The sequence below is a fragment of the Strix uralensis genome, chromosome 5, assembly GCF_047716275.1.
Source record: "Strix uralensis isolate ZFMK-TIS-50842 chromosome 5, bStrUra1, whole genome shotgun sequence".
Lineage (NCBI taxonomy): Eukaryota > Metazoa > Chordata > Aves > Strigiformes > Strigidae > Strix > Strix uralensis.
The window spans coordinates 57,020,485-57,045,402 of NC_133976.1; the positions used below are offsets into that span (position 1 = coordinate 57,020,485).

The 24,918-nt window shown below is 45.3% G+C and overlaps 1 protein-coding gene across 10 annotated transcripts in view; it reads right to left on the reverse strand.

Moving 5' to 3' along the window:
• The window catches only part of ZC3H7B (zinc finger CCCH-type containing 7B), a 53,946-nt gene extending 29,077 nt beyond the window's left edge, over positions 1-24,869 (reverse strand). For 4 of the 10 annotated variants that reach the window (XM_074871051.1, XM_074871048.1, XM_074871050.1 and 1 more), the window contains exons 1-9: positions 24,354-24,866; positions 14,696-14,756; positions 12,769-12,802; positions 12,190-12,387; positions 11,183-11,341; positions 7,376-7,456; positions 5,792-5,851; positions 4,345-4,387; positions 65-324 (exon numbers count right to left, since the gene is read on the reverse strand). In XM_074871051.1, the coding sequence (XP_074727152.1) occupies positions 65-324; positions 4,345-4,387; positions 5,792-5,851; positions 7,376-7,456; positions 11,183-11,341; positions 12,190-12,387; positions 12,769-12,802; positions 14,696-14,756; positions 24,354-24,363 (906 nt within the window). In that variant the 5' untranslated portion in view covers positions 24,364-24,866. Of the gene's footprint in view, positions 1-64; positions 325-4,344; positions 4,388-5,791; positions 5,852-7,375; positions 7,457-11,182; positions 11,342-12,189; positions 12,388-12,768; positions 12,803-14,695; positions 14,757-21,194; positions 21,731-24,353 lie in introns of those variants that run through there. The other 6 variants (XM_074871047.1, XM_074871044.1, XM_074871053.1 and 3 more) reach the window with 5 other exon arrangements.
• Positions 24,870-24,918: the final 49 nt, after the last annotated feature.

The following is a 24,918-nucleotide window of genomic DNA, read 5'->3' on the forward strand; positions in this document are numbered from 1 at the left end:
TCCACGTGCTCCAAGGACCTGTTTGGAACAAGAAGCAATGGACCCATGCAGCACCCGCTCTTACTAGAGGGTAAGGTGACCCTTCGGCGAGGGAGTCCAGGAGGGAGTCCAGTTCTTCCCCAATGATGTCCCCATCTGTGAAGTCCTCCACACTCTCAGGCACTGGCAAGGACACACAGTCTGGAGATGGGAGCAAGCTGGCGGCAGGGAGCGAAGTAGGCAAGCCCTTTGCATCTGAGTCAGAGGGCAAAGGGGCCAGCCCCTCGCTCACAGGGATGGAGGCGGCCACAGGAGCTTGGAGGCACTGCAGGTCCATAGAGCAGTCTGTGATGAGGGAAAAACAGAGCCAGTCACCCAGAAGAGCCTCTTGCAGGGGCAAGCAGAGCACAGCCTGGCAAAAACAGTATTGTACAACTCCATCAAATTGCAAAAAACAATGATGCCAATTTTCTGAGAGGACAGGCTCTCGTCTGAAGAGTTCTTGCCCTTTCATTTTTGTTCCCAGTCTCCAATGGCTCACCAGCAGCTAAAATATGCTCTAAGGGCCAGTGCCCAGACTCACTGTCTGGGTTTAGCAAGCACAGTACAGTAACCAGGAACAACACAAAACCTGTGGCTGAGCAGTTACTGAATTCACTGTGGCCAGGACTAAAGGCCAGAGGCACATAGCCCAATTTCTGTATAAGCCACCACCTGGTGATGCTCCTCACTAATGCATTTGGCAAAGATCACTGCCTTCTCTGCTGCTTGAACCTTCAATATCCCAGCTGAAAGCTTGCTTACTCGTACACCCTCTCTAAAACCTCAGGCATCCTAAAAGGCAGAAGATAAAAACCACAAGATCCTGCTGGGAAGAGAGTCAGAGATCTGACGCTCAGACCAGGTTGTGCTAACAATGTGTCCCCAAAAAATCCCATCAGACTCACTCAACTGTCTTTACCCAAGTAAATTCCCTGATCTTGAGTGCTTCCTGCTGTCCACAGCTGGGAGGTTGCTGCCCACATTCCCCCTCAACACCTCAGCAGCAAACATCCCCTTGGGAAATTATGTGAGCCAGGGCTGGGGCAGGAGAGAGGCAGTGATTTTCCCTAAGGCTTCCTTGCCTCTCCAGTACATTAATGAAACAGTAAGACGTCCCCATCATGCAATATAAACCTCTGTTAAGTGAAGTTAAGGTTACAAGCACATATTCTTCACAGAAGAGCATTTTATTGTCCAAAAAAATTAAAGGTTAAAAAAAAAAGTTCAAATGTTAGAAATTCAGATAATGCAGCATTACATTTGCAGTTCTCAAACCAAGCACCCAAACTACCTTAATTCTGCCCCTGTGCAGATGTCCTGAAATAAAAGAAAAGAAATAAGACAAAGATGCTACCTTCTCCATCCGCATAGCAGTGGCTGCACTGTAGCTACAAGGTTTGGAAGGAGAGACAATAGCTTTTATTAGAAAGACTGATAAGAACGGGAAAGAAACTAGACAAGCTTCCGAGACACAAATCTTGATTCAGCAAGAAATGCCGCATCCTGTCTGCACAAGCTCTGCTCACTCAGCCCGCATGAGAACTCAGTCATTCCTTTCTAACTGGGACTGGGTGAGTGAGCCATGTTGCTATCCTCTACACCACATGTTCACTGACTGAGGACTGTCTTGGTGCCCTTCTTAAAGAGCTCAGCAAATCAGCAATTCCTGCAAACCCCCCAGTCCAGAACAAAACAACAGCAGAGACCACACACACATGGAGGACCCCTCATCTCTAACCCCACCAGGAGCACACCACCACCTCCTGCGACCTTTCCTCTGGTGTTTGTTGTGAGTGGTCCATGTGGATGGACCACAGCCGAGATCACTGTGCAAGGCACCAGAGGCCGAGTCGTGACAAAAGGCAGGGAAAGCAGAGGGAAGTGGCAAGAGACAGACACAGGTCCCTCTCCACAACCTCATGCATGTGATCAAATGAAAGTGCATGTTGTACCTTATGGGATTCAACACAGGTTTTCAGTGCTGCAGCTGGACACATTCCCCACAGGCAGCGGCTAAAAGGAAGGCTGTAAATGTCCTTAGCTTTGCAGCTGCCCCTCAGATCAGGCTTGGCTCCAACCCCATGCCCCCTTTGCAATGACTTCTCTCAACTCATCTTCCTTTGGCGCGGGCTCCCCAGCCGCACTTGGGAGCCAGCCATTCAACTTCCTTTGGTGCTGGCCTCATCACTGGTAGCTTGGCCAGATTTCCCTCAGTACAAAGGGACAGCTTGTGCCTTCCCATTTTTCAGATGTTTAAATCTGGAGTATTGTCAAGAACCCTCCAGGGGCCAACAAGAAGTTCAGGACACGCTGGAAGGGCTGGGGACACGTGCAGGGGGGAGCAAAAAGGTTCACAATGAGAGGGCCCCAAAGGATCCAGAAGTTCAGAACTCTGAGGAATGAATGAGGCCCTCCGGTTCCCACTCAGACTGGGAAGCAGAGGAAAGAGGCCCTCACACACCCTAAGAGGCCCAAAACCCTGAAAAGCTGAACACATGACCAAAAGGCAGAGAATGATGCAGGACCCCCCACAGCTCAGTGCATGTGAAGGGCGAGGAGAGGAGGGACCAACATGTTCCACTACTTGAAAGGGGCAGAGAGAAGATGTCTGCTGCCCTCTCCCTGACCACCCAAACCCTGTCATTCCTTCAGCCACTTCCTCCCATTCCCCTCTGTCCAATCTTTTCCCCTATCTCTCCTTTCTCATTCCTGCTTTCCTCAGGACACCCCATCTGCTGACCTCACTCACCAGCCACCATACCCACACCTCATGTACTCCTTCCAGAAAGCTCACACACCTCCTGCAGTCACCTAATATTTGCTCCACCTTAAAAAAATAAAGTGGATCACAGGCACACACCTGCCTCCCTCTGATTTCTGCCGCTGCCATGACACTAAGCCCCATGTATTATTATTATAAGCTCAATGAGGGTCTTGTCCATCTGCTCCCCTGAACCAAGTCTCTCATACCCATGACCGCCACCTGGTAGCTTCTCTGGTCATACACCTGCTTGTCCCAGAGGGGCAAGTACAGTGCTTTTGAAAGGCCTGTTTCTAGCTCTGCTTCCCAAAACAGTAGTGGTTCCCTAGTGCATTAGCTGGCCAAAGGCCATACTGAGCCTGATCTGAGCCATGATCTGCGCAGGGCAGGGCTGAGTTAATCAGATGACTTTAAGCAAAGCATGGGGGAAGGGGCTTCAGGAGTTTGCATCTTAAAAACAAAACAAAACAACAGCAACAAAAACCTTGCTAAAAAAGCTTTGAATCTGAAACTCTTGAGGTACCCAGCATACACAGCCCTCCTGGTGGCACACCGCTCTCAGGGCAATGGGATAACACGTAATTTCAGTGCTTTTGAAAGGATTTCCTAGCAGTAAAGGTTCTCTCTGCCTGAACTGCAGCAAAGGTAGCATGCTGCTCTTACACCAAGTCCTGATTAGATAAAGAGCCTACTGGACACAGCCACTCTTTACTCTGCAGTAGGAGTCCAGTTCATTTTAGCATAGCAAGACAATGTGAAAAACTCTCCTTAATTCACAGAACTGGGTCTCATGATTGCATGCAGCATTCAGTTACTGAACTGGCATTCAACAGAGAACTAATATGTTTTCCAAAGCATCCTAATAATGAAATTAACTTCTTTCTATAAAAAGAGCAATTGCTACTTGCAGTGCTAAGATTTCACACTTACCTTCACACATACAGCTACCTTTCAAAGGAACAAAGACTGATATGCTCAGGGCCAGGAGTTCAATGCTCCAGCACACAACAAAGGGCAAAGCATGCAGCAAGCCTTTCTACAGGGGCAGAGTTAAGGTCACTTGTTTCCCAGCATGAGAAAAGCAATACTGTAGCCCTTCTTCTGAGCCTCCTGGGTGCCTAACCCTGAACATGGGTCTCCCTGGGTCCCCTCCAACTCCCTTTGTTTTCATTTCCTCCACCTCAACATCTTGGAGGACCATATGCACTCAAAGCACAAACAGCTGCCTACAACCTTAACTTCACTTTATCTGGACTGTTTTAGCTGGGAGCAGAGTTTTAGAAGCTTTGCCAAGCCCAGCTTTAAGAAAGCACAACTGGAGAGAGCTGTGTACCGCAGCAGACCCTTTTAATTCCCAGAGTGTCTCTCACTGGGCCTTGACAAAAAACCTTTCTGCAGGAAAAACACTCCTGCTTCCCACCACCTTTTTCCCCCTCCTAGTTACAAAAGCCAGAAGCATGCAAAAGAGACACAAATGAAGACAATGAACCTCTCAGGCCTACCAGCCTGGTCAGATACCTTACCGAAGCTACAAAAAAATCAGTGAAGAGAGATGTCTTTACCTGTTTCGATGTCATCTATCGAACCCAATCCATTGGAAGTGGTCTGCAAAGAGAGTGTAGGAAAGGGGAGAGAAAAATATCACCAGAAATTAATCTTTAAAAAGATATTCACACTTCACAGATGAGACTCTTTACTACTCCTAAATGCATCTGGCCCCTTCTTTTCTTTTATGGCCTCTTTCAGTATAAGAGCAGCAAACCCAGCAAACTTTAAAAGGCCATTAATCCAAAGAGCCTATTAATTTTTACCTCCAGCAGTGTACAAACCCTGTTTCTGCAAAGGAATACCAGTCCTGCACAATATCCAACTATGTGAGCAAATCTGTACATAGAAAAAGGTTTTTTCACATGTGGATGAGAACGCCATGTCCCACGTCCCAGGACACACTGATCGGTCAGCACCATGCAGTGTGAGATCTGATTAGCCTGATCTTACACAACGTTCCTTTTCTTAGTTCACATATTTTGCAATCGAACAACCACAAACTTTTACAGAAAACTCAAAACAGGAAAAGGTTTCCGCCAAGACAACTGCTGACTTGGAGCTCCAGGCAAGGAATAAAATAAGCCCATATTTTACAGAAACGTAAACAGAGGTAAGTACATGTGCCTTCAGTGTAAGCTTAGAAAGGCACAAGTAAAGCATTACTCTTGAGATACTGCATCTACTGCAGTAGTTTTTGCAACTTCTAGTTTTTGTGCTATTTTCATTTCTTGCAAAAGGGAAGATTTTAAAATTAAAAACTAAGCACAATTATTAAAGAAAGCTGACTGGCTTTCCTAGAAAGATGTGAAGGCAAGTCACTGAATGGTGGGATGTAAACTTACTCTTTAGTATCCCATCTTGTACAAAATGACAATTTTTATGGGTTTATAGTTTGTTTAGTTTAAGGTATAGTATGAAGTACCAAACAGCCTGTAAAAACAGCAAGCATTTCGGGGGTTTTTTTGCCCAGTGGTGGAACAAGGAAATCAGCAATTTCTTATATTTTAGCTTAGTATTTGTACAGTGCCCTGCCCAGCTGTATCTCCCAGGTGACAGGACAATACAAAGAATACATAAACTGGTTATGTACCTTGCTCAGTACATTGCGTGATTTAATTTTGAATGTTTCTTCGGCAGTTGCACTTTCTTTTACTTAGCATCGCCCTAGCTATGTAAAAACTTGAAACCTAAAACTTATTTAAAATGCAAGGGAAAGTAAACATTCACAATACCTACGAAAAATAACTATCTTCAGTGATCTAATTACTGTCATCAAAAATGTTGTCATAAAAATATTTTCAAGGAAATTGATTTCCTTGGCAATATTCCTTAAAAGCAGAAAACACTAATTAATACATTTAAATCCTAAAAGACAGTTATAAATTTGCATGTAAATAAAACTGTGAAACATTCTAGCAGCACAATCCATGAACAGTAACAACCACAGGATGCAAACTCTACCTGGTTTGACAAATTGATTGAAGTGCCATTACTGAGTAGCGAAAATGTTTCCAATTCCTGCTACAAGGAAGAGAGAAGTCTTAGAACAGAGACAGCCCATCAATGCTGGTAAACTAGGTAAATTTGGGTTACAATATGGTTTCCTTCCAGACACTGCTCATAAATACCACTGTGACACAAGGGTACAGTTTTCTGAACGCTGAAGGGGCCATGTATTTGTTCTGGACACCTCAGTGCAAAACGCCCAACATCCAACACACAACCAGGAAGCAAAAAAATTCCCTGAGGAACGGAAGGTTTTGTCTTTTCATTAAGAAATTACTACTTTGGGAAGGCATTACAGCACTGGAATGAAAGCTGGAAGTCAACACAAGAGATAGCAAAGTGTTATCAAAATACCAATCGCTAAATTTCAAATAATAAAAAGCATTCTGGAGTTTTTTTAATTTTTCTAACATACAGGTGGTTTAAGCCCATCACAGCTGAGTAATGTGACAGCAGCAAAAAGGTGGCAAGGGCAAAGTGAGCAGCTACAAAAAGTATTTCTGCATAAAACTTCCCTTTCTTTTGCAGCAGAAGCATTTCAGAGTGTTGAGAGCTGCTACAATGTCAAGGTTTCTTTTGGGTTAGGCCAATCACATGTGAGGTGGGTCAGGGAGAGGAATAAGATGCTACAGCCAAATTTACCCCAAAAGTTCTCTGCAAACTGGATTCCCACCAATTACTTCAACACATACTGCAAAGGTGTCCCTCTGGAGATGGAACATGCTGGCTGCTTAACACACCACTGCGCATGGGGTCGAGGATGCAAATGCAGACATAAACCTCAACTACTAGCTAATGTTCCCTACCCCTGAAAACGCATCCTGGGATTTTACATGACCAAGGCAGCTTTATCCAAGAGTGCTAGCAGTGGCGTAACGCCCTCTAGCTCCATCCCAGGGTATACATTTAAACGTCAGAAGCACTCTAGTTACAGCCGCAGTTCCTTGTAGAGCCACGTTACAGATCCAGCCGCTGGCGTCGATTAATTGGGCCCACGACTCACTTTTTGCTGCCTTCTTTCTTAGCATCTGACCAGATGTGTACCTCTTGTTCTCACGAAGTGCAGGCCCTTCCTCCATCACAAAGAAGGTGTATGCCTAGATATGGGGCAGGAAGCCTTCACGACCCATTGCACTACAAAAGCAGCCATGTCTCCAATGCAGCAGAGGATCCCACCCCAACTGGGAAAGGACCGTGATGCAAAACCTCCTTTGGGATCAGGCCACATGTCCCTCTCCTCCAAAAAACACATGCTCCCAGTGCACCAGAGGCCTCTCCTGCAGCACCAGCCCAGCTCTGCCTGGCTTAGCTGGAGACTCAGGAAACTTCCTGGCAGTAGATACAGAGCAGCAATGAGGTTAGAAATGGATTGAGGCAAAGTGAGTCAGAGGGTCAGGACAAGGAGGGCAGCCAGCAGCCTGCTGGAGGGATTGCAGAGTAGTGTATGTGTGTCTATACCTACAGAGCAGCACCTACTACTTCTGCAAAAGTAAATCTGAAAGAGCCAAAGGATAGCCTCTAAGAAAAAAGAAGTCATACCTGAGGTCTTTTGTATGCTTTTCGAACCCTCAGTCCCAGCTTCTGGGCAAGCTCCTGTCCCAGTTGCGTGACGCTTTCATCCTGGGGACAAAACCATTGGCAGGACACTTTCAGTTTTGCCTTTGTGGCACACACAATGAAATAAGCAGGAATGCAGTTATCCACACCGGGCCGCACCAAGAAGCCTCACTTGTAGACAGCAGCAGGTGGACAACTGCCAGAGCAGCCGTAGGAGAGTCCATGTAGACCTGAGGGGTCTTGTCATCCAGCCCTGCTGAGATATTGAGGTTGCACCAGGAGCATTCCCTGACACTCTTTCAATGCTGCATAAAATCAGAATCAAATGTCTGCTTCCAAGAAAGCAGAGTTCATGAGTCCTGCTGGCAAGACAGCTGGAAGTGCTGCCAAGGCTGGCTGCTGGGGGCTGATACAGCTTCCACAAGGTCTCCATGTCTGGGAAGGAGCCTGCACGCCTTCCATCTCTGCCAGCCGCAGAGTTAATAATCAGTTCTGATATGCACACAGTATCCACTAGCCTGTTTTGCTTGTTTGTTTGTTTTTAAAGCTGAAACTAAGTCTCAGTTTCCAACTTATTAGCTACAAGACATTTTCACCATCTTTGGCTATGGGTAAACTGCCTCAGCATAGTCAAGCAGATCCTTCTGCCTTCCCTGCTGCATGCCATTTACCATGCTCACTGCATGTACCCACTCATAGACCACCACAGGCTTTAGACAAAGTTCTGGGCCATGCTCCATTCCCCTGCTCCAAGCTCTCCAGTTCTGCCTGGACTAACAACCTGCCACAACCTTCTTTGCTTATTTATCATCAGCAACTCTTTCCTTCTGCTTTCCTCTCTCTCCATGTTTGCAAAAATATTGGAGTACTTTAACAGTTTCTTCAAAGAAGAAAAAAATATCTGCCCAACCTATTGTGATATCCCTCCTTAATGTCCCAACATCTCCTCCCTCATGTCCAACCTTGAAGCTTGCTCTCTTCTCTCTATTTGCCATGCTGGTCTTTCCAACCTCATTCTCCCTGCAGGTTAATCCTTTCCCTTTCAACCCCTCACTAGCCTCTGCATTTTCCAGCCCACAGTATCAGTAACTTTTCCCTTCAATTTGGAGTGCCACTTTCTGACAGTACTTGCTCCCTCACACCCTCAACATTGGTCTTGTTACCATCTTCTCTGAACTCAGTGAAGATAAAAATCTATCTCATCCATTTCCTCTTCTCTCCCCATCTGACACCCCTTCAGGATGTATCTCCTTCTCCTGAAACTGTCCCCATACCCTCCAGAGACCTCTTCTTGGTCAAATCTCCTGTTCACTGCTCCTTCCTCACTCTATTCCACCTCTCAGATCTTTCTAACACCAATCAAGTCTTCATTGCTCTGTTTGCCTCTGCTGATTCTGCCTTTCCAAACACTCTCTCATATGTCTTCCAAAGTCTGCCATTTTCTTGCTCCCTGTGGAAAATTCACCAGAAAGACCTCTGATGTAATTTCTTTTCATTGATCTCATACTCATATCTACCAGATTTACCCTATGCAACTCCACATGCCAACATAACTCTGAGATGTCTTATCAGATTCCTGGACAAGATCAAGAAAGTATTTCTCTCTAGACTGCCTCCACTTCCCTTCCCAACAACACATAGTTAATTATTGTCCTTTTTGTCAGCAGGCCTGAGATTTAGGGGTGGGGGGTTACTTGCTCTTTGCCATCCCCAACATCTTCCTTTAGCTTTCCCTTCCCTCAGCCAAATGCCACCCTCAGGCGCTTACTACCTCCCACCTAAATGAGGGGATGCTCAACAAGGGCATGCAATATGTTCTCCTCCAACACCCTAAAAAAACCCCATGACATACCAAAAAAAAAAGCATGCCACAGAGGAGTATCAATTCCACCATGCCAGGAACCTCTGCAAACTAGCAGCACTGAGTATCTGCACCCAGAAACAAGTTAACTCTACTAGACAGTCAACTGAGTGGCAGATCCTTCATCATCAGAAGTTTTAATACATGCTCTGCTTTGATCACAACACAGTTCTCAGCTGCTACAGCAATGCAAGCTGGAAGTACCCGTGCACTCCAGAGGTGTAATGGGAACAAGAGTGAGGTGATGGACAGCATGACTTGCCTTTGATACAAAGAAGGCTTATGATGAGTCTCTTTAACCAAGTAACAGGTGATAGGACAAGAGGTAATGGCCTCAAGTTGTGCCAGGGAAGGTTTAGACTGGATATTAGGAAGCATTTCTTTACAGAACGGGTTGTTAGGCATTGGAATGGGCTGCCCAGGGAGGTGGTGGAGTCCCCATCCCTGGAGGTGTTTAAGAGTCACGTTGACACAGCGCTTAGGCACATGGTGTAGTTAAGAACAGTCAGTGTTAGGTTAATGGTTGGACTAGATGATCTTCAAAGTCTTTTCCAACCTAGATGATTCTGTGGTTCTGTGATTTCTGCTAATCAGGTAATAGGGCAATGGGCTATGTTAATTTACAAGACTGAATTGTTTAGAATAGGGAATGCAGATCACTTGATATGGAGTTTGTAAGGCTGAACCTACCTGCCACAGAGAAGTCTGACAAAGTGTTTGCAGGCCACGATGATTGTAATGATAATAATGGGAGATATGTAAACATAAGCCAGGTTGGATGGGGCTTTGAGCAATCTGGTCTAGTGGAGGGTGTCCTTGCCCATGGCATGGGGGTTGAAACTAGATGATCTTTAAGGTCCTTTCCAACCCAAACCATTCTATGATTCTGTGATAAGTATATGGTTAAAAAATAAATTCAATTAAGTGGCTCAACTGCAATGTGAAATATAGCCAGATATGGCTTTACATGAACACAGATAATAGATGGTTTTCTTTATAAAAGGGTTTGTTTAAAAAACAGTTCTTTGGAACTCCCCTAACATACTTTTAATATGTGTTGGTCACCCCATTCTGTCAAGTCAAAGAAACTAGAATTTACAAGATGTACAAAAGGAATAACTAACTGCTAACAAGGCTTTCATAGATTGCTTCTGTAACACTAATAATAAAGAAAAGTTAACTTCTGCTCAAGCAGATGCATTTTTCTTGTAATAGCATTACTGTAATGGATCAGAACCAAATTCAGCAAAGACCATCGGTGCTCACTACAACCTATCTAATCGCAGTCTGATTTCCTGTTCAATATTTGGCCTAAAGAACACTCAACAAAAGCACTGTCAGGAAAATATCTATGGACTAGTATACGCAGATAGTCCCCTCTGAATGCAAAAATTTACACACCTGTGAACATAAAAGTAACTATGACGTATGATGCCAATGACACATTTGCATGTCCCTCAAGAAATAAAAAGCTTTATCAGCTTGCCTTAGCAATCAGTAAGTAAAACACGAGACATTTTTATCTAAACCAGGAAAAGTATACATGTTTTCCTTCCAGTGCTCCAGCTCCCATTTGTCCCATGCTCCTAGTCACTCCCATTAGACATATAAAACCAGCTAATTAAAACAATCTCATGGCCTTAGTTCACATTTTGTTAGGGTAGGATTTTCCTCTTCACAAATAGGCCACCAAACCTGCTCTCACTAACTGGTGTCTCTGATTGGCACTATCTGTAGAAGGTAACTTGGACTGACATGGGAGGTCAAACATCTTCGAGTCAGAGAGACAGAATTTCCGGGCATGAGCATGTTCCCAAGAACAGCCAAGCTTCCTCTTCCACTATTCTCTGGCCTCACACTAAGCATGTTACGGAGGAGGACGGTAGTGAACCACAGAGATCAAGATGAGTTGCATGTCAAAAACTTACATGTGGGAGGGACAGCAAGCATCGGCTATTGCACTCATACGCTTCTTTGTGTCTTCCAAGTTCATTTAAGGAGCGGGCTTTCCGGAAGAGTGCTCGGATGTTCTCCTTGTCAAGACTTAAAGCCTTCTCGCTGTCTTCCAGTGCCTTCTCATACAACCCCTGCATGAAAGAGACCACCTCAACTCAGCTGAGGCACAGCAGACTAACCCCTCTTCTGTGTGAATGTAGACATTTTATCTCTCAGCAGAAAACAGGAATATAAAAGGCAGTTGGAAATACATATATTACCTCATACAGAGACCAGCGTACAACACACAAAACCTACCATAATAGAACATTTTGTTAAGTCTTGAAAAACTCAAACCACTTCAGAGTCAGTGAATGCCAGAGTTAAGGCTGCTTGAGCAATCCTGTCTCCCCTTCTACCTTAGGCATGGTACATTTGACAGTCTTTAATTATGTGACCACTTGCTAATTTTTTTCATGGGACTCTGTCTCATTACAAACAGGATGGACCTGCTCTGGGGTTGTGCCATAAAGGAAAGCTGTTAGATTCCTTAGGAAAACAGAAGCCTGCAGCCTTTTAGAGCCTGAATATTTCAGAATCCTTTTCCATGCATGTGCTGAAAGTTCTGCCAAGACCCAAAGCCTTCTCACTGTCTTCCAGTGCCTCACTTGAGGAGGCAGGAGCCTCCAGAGCAATACTCAAGCAGTATTTCAGAGAAAGGCACTGTACTGTACTAACTTATCACCAACATGGACCAGAACTGCATTGCCAGTACCTTAGTCCTGGCCCCCTCTCCTTCACATCCTTCCTCTGGTCTCACAAGACACAGTGCAATAGTGGGGAGATATCAGAGTTTTCTGTGTGTCATCGTCTCCTCCAGTGTTGGAACAGGGAGCGGACAAAACCAACTGAAATCCCTCTTGAGATCTTTTCCAACTGCATGGCACTGTAACCATGATGTCCTCCCTGGCCCCTGGAGATGACTTGGAAAGGCACTCACCATGGCAAAGTAGCAGGCAGCTCGGTTGACATGCAGCTTGCACAGGAGTTCCTTTGGGATGGTCACCTCATCGGAGGCTGCGTAATCTGCCACGTTCAGCCCCTCTACATACTGTACCAGCGAAAGCTTGAAATCCTTCTCTCGAAACAAATCATTGCCCTCTGCAAACAGGTTTCTCACCAGCTTCTGCAAAAAGGCCTGGGCAGCAGGGAGAGAGCAAATAGACTGAAATGGATATTCAGAAACAGAAGAGGTTTCCCAATTTCCCATTCCTTTCCATATGTTTTAGCAAACTTCCCGCACACTAAGATTCTCCTGCCTCCACACCCTCCTGTAAAACATCCATAAGTCTTCTGGTAGAAGAGAATAACCCAGAAAAATCTCCTTTCTTCTTGAACACTCAAGTGTCTTCCCCTTTCCCTGAAAGTTGTCATTGTCAGAACCTTAAAACTTTAAATCACAAATTGTGACAGACCATCCCATGCTCTCCATTTTTGGTATGTAAACTAATGGCTGTGCAACAGAACAAATCTTGCTAACCAGAGGGCTCACAACTTCAGAAAACAAATTATTCATTACCTCATAATCTTCTTGGCTTAGGGGTAATGTGGACCTGAAAAAAAGATGAGAAAATGCTCATGAAACAGGCATCCGTGCAAACAAGGGCTTTTGTCTGATGAAGAAATCATCTTCCTGGCCCTGTGTTGATGATCTCAGTGATTTACTGAACATTTTATCACTTCATAGGCAGCATTACGCTCAGTGATGGTGACAGTGGTGTCAAGAGATGGTCAGGTCCCAAGGGGATTTGAGACTAGAGGAATCTTATTCTCAGCTATTTTCTGCACATACATGATCCTCTGTAACACGCCTCCAGACAGCCACCTAAAAAAAACCATCTTTGAGAAAGTCCCATGAGAGATTGTCATGGAGAATAGAAGCATATTTTAAGTGCATCTGGCTCTAATAAGAGGTACCAGACTGGCACTCCAAGACCTCCTCAAATCCTCTGTGAGACCAAAGACATACAGTGATAAATACAATCACCCTCCTCTTCGTTAATTTAGCCACATGCCTTTAGGCCTACACCACAAAAGGAAGGGAGAAAACAATGAAGGTTCCAGAGGCCATTTAACTCCAGCTCTCTTGACTGCCAGGCTGTGCCACAAAACTTGTAGCGCTTGTGTGGGTAACACCTACCCCAAAACAACACTGAGACTTAGAATGGTTCCGTTCTTCAAATTGGACCATCCAAATCATCCAGGCTTAGCCCACATGTATTTACTTTTTCTCATCAAGGAGAAAACAATAAGCTCTAGAGAAATCCCTAGCACCTTTCATAGCCCTCCTCACCTTTGAAATACAACAGTGTATACATGATCTTATTGTTCAGAGAGTACTTTTTTTAGATTTCATCTAATCTAATCATCATCTGCTTCTTAACTACAGAAAATGCTATGGCTCTATAAGAAACATTCATTCTGCTTATAAAATTGGAATACCCGTCTTCCACATCAAAACAAGCCAAGAAACGACACTGCCCCTGGTTCAGAGTTCAAGATACACTCCAGAAGCATGAACACCTTGTATTTCTAAATTATTTTCTCTCCAGGAATCTTGCATGTTTTTATAAATGTTACCAAAATAAACTTCACAATTACTTCTCTGAAACTGGGTTATCAGCTCCATTTAGGTTCAGACTGGGGCAAAAATCATTGCCATGTCACAGGATATAAATATGTAACATGGAAGATTCGGCTTTTTTTCCTACATAGATGGACAAATTTTAGCCATAATAACTGCAGGGTTCAAAGCAGACCTTAAAAAAAACCCAAACCAATCTGATTACAATCTCGCTACTTCCTTACTCAACATGGAACCTGGACCTGAGTCTGAGGCCTTTGCTAACTTGAACACTGAAGGGAAAAAACACCATTGTGCTTTATAAGGAAGTATTTGGACTTGTAACTACTACATAAGCAACCACTTCAAGCTCTAGAAGGCCACATGATATTCACAGAAGAATGACCTGAGGCACCTACCAGGTTGGCAACTGTAGAAGAGCCCAGGTCATCTATTTCTCCTATAGGCACCATACAGGGTACCTGGCAAGTCATTTACCTTGCTTTCCCCACCTACAAAATAGAAACACTATCTCCCTTCCTAAGAACGGTGGGATAACCTTGTTGAGAGAGCACTGAGATCTTCACGCTGAAGATGAAGTAGAAGGTCCAAGTAGCATTAGCATTATGCTGACTATAAAGATCATCCTGGAACTGCAGTGGAGGGCAAAACCCAAGGAAATGAAAATGATTGAATTTCATGTTTAGAGAGCTGTCAGGACAAGAAGCACCCTGAAGAATCACAGCGAAAATCCTCAGGACCAGTATCTCCTTCCCATGCAGCAGACTCAAAGCGGTGAACAGGAAGAATTCAGTCCCTGCAGTCCTCGATACAAAGGCAACCACCTCCAAAGACACAGAAAACAATGAGGTTGTCCACTTACTGGATGAACTGAAGTCCTTTCTCTATTTCTTGTTTTCTCTTCTGTCTCTCCATTATAGTTGCTGCAGAGGAAGAAGAGAAAGAAACAACACAAAATGAGTCATTTTAGGTCTTGCTGGCAACTAAGCAGCACAGTATTTTGTGTGTGCCTGAATTTACTACTAGCAAAATGTTCCAGACCAGATGCCCAGAACACCGAAGTCCATGATTTACCCACACTGCAGATACAGAACAGCAAGCAGCTCACTATCAAGTATCTGTTTTTTCTCACATGTCACCACCAGGATACATAGGCAAAGAGGAATTACTTCAATTTGAGCTTGCTACTGAGGCTACCAGTAAATAAAGCAATGGGAACCAACTGTTATCATGACTGCCTTCTAGGAAAAGAAAAAAAAACCCAAAAATCGACATTTCTCCTGCACTGGCAGTCATTTTAGGAATTTGTGCTGGGACCCTCCCATGATAAGCAATTCTAACCTCTATTTATCTGGGCCGGATTGAAACTGGTTTACTGCACAGCGTATGAAACGAGTAATTTATGTAAGGTGTATAGAGGCCTATCACAAAGAGAGATGTGAAGAAGGAGATGGAATTGCTTGCCGTGGTCCACATAAAAGAACAGCGATGAATCTACGTAATGGGAATTTCGTGCTGAAAATCAGCAGGCAAGAGCAGCACAGACTTGGGAATGGTCCTCTGGAGAGGGAACAGGGCCCCATCCTGTAGCGTTTTACATTGGGGTGCGCAGTGCCTGAGGAAGGCTCAAGAAAGAGTTATCCCTACTTAGTCAGGAACACAAATGAGCACAAACCCACTTGTCTGGGTTTGATCAAATCAGACTGGGTCTCTGCAAGCACAGACAAGTAAGTAGTATGATGGAGTCATTTTGGAGTAATGTCCCTTTTCTCAACTAAAATGGGCTTGAATCACACCATTAGATACATGAGCTTCATCCCCTGCAGTCTGGAAGCAAACTTTTGAATGGCTCCTCCCTGATCTCTCCCCAAGGTACACAGGTCTGCCACACAAGAAAAGAATAAAGAAGGGGAGAAGAGATGGCAGTTTGTGGCAAAACAGAGTTGCTGGCAACAGGAAATTTCCCAGCCTTGCCATCAACCAGCTGCGATCACAAACAACACTCAGCATTTGAGGAATGGTAACCTGGGGACAAAGGCAGCAAGCACAGAAACACTGAGATGAGATGGAGCTGAAGACACTGTGTCTTCCTAGCATGGGATCGCCTCTGAAGAGATCATGAGAAAAACAAAAGTCATTTCTCTACACTACAACAGCTTGGAGAGCATTATTGCCCAGCTCCCTTTTACATGAAGACCACTCCTATCATTCTAAGGTATCTTACAGTATCTATGGCACATTCAGTCTGGAACAGGGTGAAGGGACCTTTAAGATACGTGAAAATCAATCCTGACAACTCATCAAGCCCTTATTGATTGTGCTCTGCGCCATGCAAAAAGTAGAAGAATTGATACTTGCCCTTTACCAAGAAGAAGAGTTGGGGTAAGGGGGAAAGGCAGCAGTGAGAGAAAGACCAGAAAGAAGTGGTAACAGAAGGAAGCAATAGCTTGAAAGTGACACTGTGCAGTTTGTAAGTCATCAGACATTAAATATGAGAGCAATCTGGTCGGAGCAGCAGGTAGATTTTAAGCAGCTGCATTTGGAACGGGATGGGCAGTGCAGCAGGAAAGGGAAAGCCAACAGACAAGGTGAGTGATGATCAGCATCTCTACAAAGGCTTTTCACAGAAGCAATGAAGAATAAAGACTTGTAACAGAAGCAATGGAGAAGAGCAGGTAGACTTCAGTACAACACCAACAAAAGGCCTGGAATGATTTATAAATAGCCTGGGTAATGAGCAATCAAGAAGAAAGAAGGAAATTTAACAAGGAGACTGTGAGGTTAATATGATCACTAATGCTACCCGCAGACAGGCTTGAGGTGTAGAGAGAGACAGAGGCAATTCATCTGATATTTCTCCTTGTATGAAATTCTGCAAAGACAGAAGTAAGAGAGAACAGACAAGGTGAAGAGGAGTAGTAGGAACCATTTCCACATAGACAGAGTGAAAGCCATGAAAGAGGACAGAGCAACCCCAGAGCACTGCAGGAAAACTGCGAAGGTCATCAGATACAAGGGTGGGGAAAGAGCCACCCCAGGGAATTTACAAGAGAAACTGGGGGAGTGGAGGGGGCAAAAGAGTCAAGTGGACCCTCACAAAGGCTCATGGGGGGAAAGCACAGGGAGGAAGGAGGAATTTCTAGCTGGCTGGTCCCCGAGTGCACTAACAGGCTTGAAATGCCCCAAACAGCTTTACCTTGGACTGCCACCCATGCACCCTCTGCCTATGGTCCAGGAGCTCCATTTCAGCTCAGGTACAGGCATACTGTCTTGTTTGAGCTATACTGTAGCTGGATCTGTCCTCAGTCCTATCTCCTGGACAAACCTTGGACCTACACTGTAGGCAGCTTGTCTCCAGTCCTGTCTCTGGCACCACATCCTACTGCTGGACTTGCTGGGTGGACCCTGGACCCAATTCACCACCTCATTTTCTTTGGGACTGTTGATGGACCCTTACCATCAGCATGTTGTTCTACCTGTGCTGTTCAGATATGGTGGGACTGTACCCTAGTTAATGAGGGCACTGCTGGTAGCTGTCATCACCTTTGGCTCCTAGCTTGTCCTCCCTGGAGGAGCAGCCCTGCTCTTGCTGCTCCCTGACGTGAGCCACACTGGAGAGAACAAAAGTCAGGGAAGTGAAGCGGCAGCCCACAGATCTGATGAAAAGGGAGATTACTGGCGACTGTGGGGAGAGCAGCTGAACACTGGCTGGTCACCACAAAGTCAATGGCTGCACTCCAAAAATTATGTGGCACACCTTCACAATTGTGTATATCCTCAAAACAGATCATCACCGTGAAAAGCTTTGATGCACACAGCCTACTTCAACCTCTACTTCTGAGCTCAGCTTTTAAAACACTAGTGCAAGGAGTGAAGAAGAGATCAGTACCTGTTCTCATGGTGACCCTGACCCCACTGCTAAAACATCCTCCACAGCAGGATGTGGGCATATGTTACAATGAGAACTGGTTACTGTTACTTGCCCACAGAGAAGGGCATTCAAACATTACTGACCAAAAACTGGAGTGGAGCCAAACAACTACAGGGAAAGGCTCCAGAATGTCTCCTTCCTAGAGTTACCCAACTCTTCTTGCATCCTGCAGTTCCCCTTCTGTTTTTTTTCTCCTCACCACCATTGCCACAACATCCAACACGAGTATCTCCATCCTTGCTTCATGTGGATGGCTGACCAACCCACTGCATCTCTGCAAGTCCAACACCCAGTTCAGTTTTGATCCTTGCTATAAAACCCACCTTAAAAAAATCCCTCTGTGTCCTGCATCCTGTTTACTCTCTGCAGTCCTACCCTCATCTTCTACAGTGACGTTCTCCAACCCAAGATCCTCCATAGCCTTCTTTGGACATAAACCATAGGCCTGATCTCCCCTCCAGACTGTTGCTCCCTGACATGGCCCCACATTCCTCTTCCCTTGGAAGTGCGTGACCAGCTTCCTCCGCATCACGCCTTTAGGTTTATGTCATGACTTTGCACATAAGACTCATCTTCTCATGCCAACACCCTCAAAATGCATATGCTGCTGCCCTAACAACTTCTTTCACATCTCTCAGGAACAATCATCTTTCCCTTTCAATCTGACTCCACACCAGCACCCTCCTCCATGCATGGCAGACCTCTCCCCTGTCCTGCCTGCCCCACCACTGCTGGAGGCTACCAGTGGGACTCCTCCTTTTGCTCCTCACACCTCCTTCCCTGCCACCTTCCTGGAAAACTCAGTCACTTCTGTCTCGCTTTGTCGTTCCAAGGGGAATGTCGTCTCTTCACCATGTCTCATTCGACCGGACCAAGCTGCACACTCGTTACGCCAGCAAACCCAACACACAGCAAACTACCCATACATGCAACACTTCAGTTCTGCTGCACACCATACCACAGCCAATGCATAATTAATTATAACTGCAGAGCCTGTTCAGCTTTTGTTTTCTCGGTCTTTTAAATATTTTTAGAAAAACAGCAGAAAACATTTCATGAAGCAGTGTATCTTAGAGGCCTTTTTCTCTCCTCCCACCAAATCTGTCTGTCCAGACTTGACTGCTCAAATCACCAGCAGAATTCGAATCCAGAGTATTTATATCCCCACTACAAAGTTCTTATCCTTTCAGTCCAGAGATGTTTATCCTCTCTGGTCCAGCATCTAGAGAGGACTTTATTCATGGTTTGTTAATGAGTTACAAACTATTTGCCAGACAGAAATAAAATGCTACAGACAGGCAAAATAGTTTTCTTGCCTTCAGAAGGAACCACGAGCTAGTAAAGAGGGTGACTCAATCACTCACTGGGTAGATATGCCCTATGAGACAGTATGAGATGAACAGAAAGACCTGAATTTACCTTATCAAGGACCTGGATGTTATTCTCAACCCTGCCAGAGATGAATTTGGGCAAAGTTTTTCATACTATATTTCTGGGATAGCAACGAGTTCACACTTGACCGACTTCGAGGCTTTGACTGTAACATTTCAGCCAGAAATAAGTGCACTAAGATGCAAGTGGCAGGTTGTACAACTGAGACAGAAGCTCAGCCCCAGGCTGTGTGCGCTCCCCTCCAGGCAAAAGGTTCCAGGATGTGCTAGTCTGCAACATGAAGTATTTCACTGGCTGCAGTTTGGCCACCTCAGTGGTGCAGCAGAACAGGTAACTGGACTCATGTCAAGCAGAGGACAAGCCACTCAGCCCACTACAAACATGGGCTCCCACTCACTCCTGTGGCTGCTCTCTGCCACGTCCCGCTCCCTGGGTTTGAATGCTTCTCACAGTCAACAGCTCTCGGAGTCCCCACCACCATGCTGTGCTCACCAGGTCTGACAACCCTGTCCCTCCACACGCCCCAAAGTACCTCCATGGCCACTCTCCCACATCCCAGCACCTCACTAGTCCCACAGCACCACTGGGGTGGCGGTCACTGGGGTGCCACCAGCTTCACCCAGCAATACCTCCAGTGAATGCAGGGTGAGGTGGAGACAACCCCTTCACCCCCAGCTGAAGATAAAAGCAGTGACCATAAGTTTTCCCGTGAGTGGGACAGAGGTGGTGGCCAAAGCCTCAAGAGACCACCCCAGCCCCCATCACCCCTTTTTCTGCTCTCTCCAGCCTTGTACCCCACACATAACGGCCCATGTACCGCAGGCCACGCCACGCGTAACACCCCCATGTGCTGCAGGCCACCCTTCCTCTTGCTGCGGCCCACCGGGCCCTGCCCGAGGGGCACTGCAGTGCGCCCAGGGCGTGAGGAGGGGGCAGTGGGGTGACGCTGCCTGTTCCCCGGCCACTTGCTCTTGATTTCGTGCCCACCCAGCAATCCCTCTCCTGCCTCGTTTTAAACATTAAATCCCGGGGCTGGTTCCCACACGGGCGGAGCGAGAGCCCCCGCTCACCTTCTCCCCCCCATCCCCAGCACTAGGCCGCCGATCCTCGGCCTTGCCTAGCGGCCGCCGCGGACAAAAGCACCACCTCGGCCGGCCGGGCGGAGAGGGGCCGGCAGCGCCTCCCGCACCCCCCGCGGCTCGGCCAGGCGCCGGCACCCCGGCATCCCGACCACCCCGGTCCTACTGGGAGGGCTCTCCCGCGGCAGGAGATATCCAGGCTTCCCCAGGAAAAGAAAAACAAACCAAAACATACTCTTCCTCCTTCCCCACCCCCCATCCGCTTAAATAAAAATCACACATCTCCAGGAGTCTGGGAGGCGGCTTTAAGATTAAAAAAAAAAAAAAAAGAAAACCTCCCCTGCCACCCGGAAACTGTCTAAAGCATTAAAGAATTAAAAAAAAAAAAAAAATAATCCCACAACCTTTCTATTTGATAAACTTTACAAGCCCCTACGGAAGGGGCATCTGAAAAGATATTCCACAAGGGCTTCTCTGCTGCTTCATGGGGTTTCTACCAAACAAGAGGGGGAAACTGCAGCCTAAATACAGCCCTGAACACAGCTCTCAAACCTACAAACCAGAAACAGGCACAAACACAATTAATACTAAGTTTTTCACATAAACCCAGGGGCTTTTCCCCTAGCTATTCACTTTTAGACTACTACCACATTTTTTCCAGGGGGTGGGATTAGGATCTCTGACAATTGTTTTTTTGCAAACCCCACATTTTTGGCAGAAGAGGGGGTTAGCTTCAAAATCTCGCCCATATTATTTTCCACTTTTTTTTTTTTTTTAATTTGCAATTACACAACGTTCCATCCATGCAGTTACTATCTGAATCCTTTACTTTCTAATGAAGCAACATCCAGATTTTCTTGTTTCTCAAGTCCACCCCTTTCTACATACACAAACACACACACATACAGAATTGGTTTAAGACAAAAATAATGCCCCCAAAATAATAATAAAGGACTCACCTCTCCTTGGGGTTTTCCCCCACACACTATGTATAAACTTTCCTTGATAAATGGTATTGTATTACTAGAGATATTATTAATGTATTATTACTAGAAGTAATAATAATAGTAAGTGCTATTTAATTATAGAAGGCAGCATTCTGCTTCTGGATCGGCTGCCCCTGCAGCTCCCTCCATGTGCCTCCTGATCTCTTTACTTTCATTTCCAGGTCTCGCTCGCTCGCTCGCTCTCAGCTGCACCAGCAACAGAAAATGCCTCCCTGCATATCCTCTGGGCCCTAGAGGCTACCGCTTTCCATTACAAAAATTCACAGATCTTTCCCTTGTGGTTGGTTTTGAGATTCTTTAAGGTGAATTAGGCTTAAAAAAAAAAATAAAAGAAAAAAAATGAGAGCGCTTAAGCAGTCGAGGCTCCGTTCTTATTTTAACGCATTTTTCTTCTTCCTGGTTGTCTTTGCTGATATATAAAATATACCCCAAAAGAAAGCAAAGCTGCCTCCGCAGACTGATTGCATGCATGTGAAGCACAGCAATTAACTGAATTACAAGACACCCCATGGGATTATCACATATGTGAAGCAGTGACCCTTTTGCCCACCCATATATGTTTGCTGGAAAGGGGCCAGAGTCATTGCTTATGGCAGAGCAATTATCTATACCAGCCAGACCTTACTTATTCCACCCTGGACTGCTGAGGGCATTCCCTGTAAATAAGATATGAAAACATAAATCTTTGGGTGGAAAGGAATACACAGTGTATTATACACAATTGGGTATTTACAATATGTGTGCATTATTTATAATTTATATGGGCATCTTTATATATTTCTATAGTTATATCTATACATATGAATTTAGGCACTTTTTTTGGAACCAGATTTTTGGCTTGTTTTCATCTCAAATCTCTCAGCATTTCCAGAAAGTGGACTGAATCTCCACGGCAGCCCATGCCGGCAGAGCCCCAGGAATGGAGCTGCTGGTGAGAAGTGGGGGCCCAGCGGCATACATTGTTCTGTTGTGGGAAATGGTTATGAAGACAGAGATACACAGATACACAGACCACCTTAGATGGGGGGTTCATCCATCCCTGCCCAGCTGCAGCACCATCAACTTCAAATAACCCTCTGAAATGACGAGTTTTATGCTCAGCTCCCAGTCCAGCCTCCCTGGTAGGAAAGGTTTTCCTTTCCCTAAAGGATTCTGTCTACCGTCAGATCATTATTTCCAGACTGACACTGGTTTAAATTAGTACCTCTTTTCCCATGTAATCAGTGACATGTTTACTCCTCAGTGTCTCGCTTCTCTATTTACAGTGACCCAAAAAAGTGTCATTTTCTGCTTTGCAGCTAAGCAACTCTGACAAGATTCAGAGGCAGGTAGAAGGTATCATCTAAAGTGTACTAAACTTGTTTAATATTTAAAACATGTTGATCAGAAAATGAAAGACTTTATTATATTGAGTAGGATTGGCTTCTGGCAGCTCTGTCAACACAATAAACTGATAATTTATGAAATATAGGCTGTGAATTGTATAATGTACAATATGACACTGGAGAACACTGTCTTACGCTCTTCACAATATTTAACCACAATGCACTTTTTTTAGATATTCATTATGATCCAAAGATTGCTGTTATTCATGGATAAGACAATGTTTATTTTTATTATCTCTTCAGCAGATTTGTTACCTCTTATTTTTAGGCAATGACACCATGACAATGAGTAGAGTCTAACCAAGCTGGGCCTCTGCTGTAAAAGCTGCTGTGCAAAATGTACATTAAATGACAATCCCTGGTGAGGGGTGGCCTTGGGCAGAAGAAAGGTGGAGCAGGCCTGGTGGGGGAAAGTAAACATGGGGAGACCTGACATACAAGATCACATTGGGAGGGCAGCATCACGGAGCCATTAAGATCAAATGAGTCACAGAGCCCTGGACGCCTCCAACCCTGCAGCACCTCTGAAAGGCAAGACATCACAGCTAGATGAGAAGAGGGCTTAGGAGGAGCTGAGAAGAAAGAGGAACAAACCCAAAATTTACACACAATCAAGGGCTATACTGGAATAAGCACTCTTTTTTAATTCAAGAACATTAATTTTCAAGACTGCATTTCCCAGTTGAATGTCATGGTATACTTCCCTCTAGCCCAATTTCCTTTGCCTGTAAGACTGAGAGGTGTCCTGCAAGGGCATGATCCAGCATGTATCACTCCTCTCATGAAATAACATCTTTTCTTAGCAGCTAACATGAAGATTTTCACACTTTGCAAGCACAGTTATCGAGACCTCACGTGCAGGTAGTTAGCAGAGTCAAAACATTGCAAATCCCTGCTACAAAGTAGTTGCGGTGTCGTAAAAATTACTTTGATTTGTAAAGCTCTTCCTTTAGGGAGAATGAATCAATGGATCTATCCTACAATGTCACAGTACGCCTTCATTCCAATATAGCTTCATCCGCAGTTAAAGACTTTCTTCTTCTGCCTCTGGCCCAGGTAATTAGCCAATATTTGGGAGAACAACAGAGAAGGGAATCAGATGTATGTGATATGATCCTGTTTATTGCTAAAGAGCATGAGGATCTAATAACAAGTGCCAAATTCCTTGCTTATATTTTCCAAGTTCAAGCTCCTTCTTGAGATCAAACTAATTTATTCTTTCACTTGCTCTATGTTTTCTGGCAGCTTTATGCTTCTCACATACAACCGTAATCTAGTTGGTGCCTCAGCTTCTTAATTTTCTCCAGTTGCAAGAGAAACTCCTCTTATGAGTTAAATTTTGCTCAAGTTTTCCATCTGGTTGCTGTACCAGTTTATGGCTTTTATTCTTTCAGCTGTCATGCTCCATAAAAAAACTTAATTGCCTTTTGCATTCCCTCAGAATGAAGAAGGTTTACCATGCCCTTCAACCTCAACACGGTCTCCCAGGGCACCTAGCATTACCAATTACTGACATCTTTTTCTTGGGTCCATATAATCATTTGATATTGTTCCTTAAAACCACAGTTGGAACAATTGTGAAAGAATGATATAAGCCTCTTATATTCTGGGACCAAATGACCAAATAAATCCAGCCTATTACCCACCTCAGTACTGATCTTATTACACATCTGCAGCTGTCACCTGAAACACACTGCAGTAGCAAGCAGGTTTACACACTGCTCACCTTGTCCCATCAGATGTACCTTTATTTCTATACTCGAGAAGAAAATGTCAATCAGAATGTACACATGAAGCTGTCAAGCAATCCGATGCTTTTTGCATCCTTAAGCAAGAATGGCTGCACACTCTTGGATGAAATGCTTTCCTTAGCAGTAAGGTTTGACAATAACAAGTAAGTACAAAAATGAGATCTGCAGAGACATCATCCAAGCGAAGGTTCATAGACAAAGGCACTCGTGTCTCATTTGTGGGTATCTGGGAGGCCTGCAGAGCAACTCAAGAGCTCCTCCAGTGACATCTTCCCTGAATGCCTGTGGTGGAAGGCCCTCGGGCGCACACCGCAGATCCACTCGGCCCTCCGAGACCGGTGGCACAGCTGCCGCGCCTCGGAGCCCGCGCTCTGGAGAGGCAGGAGCGGAGGTGGCCGCGGGCAGGGACAAGGGCCGGCGTCACACGGCCTCATTCGCACCGTCGGACACGACTGGGGGAGGCCGAGGCCCCGGCCCAGGCCCAGGCCCAGGCCCAAGCCGACCTCCCGCCAGGCGGACTCCGCGCGACGCATGCCGGGT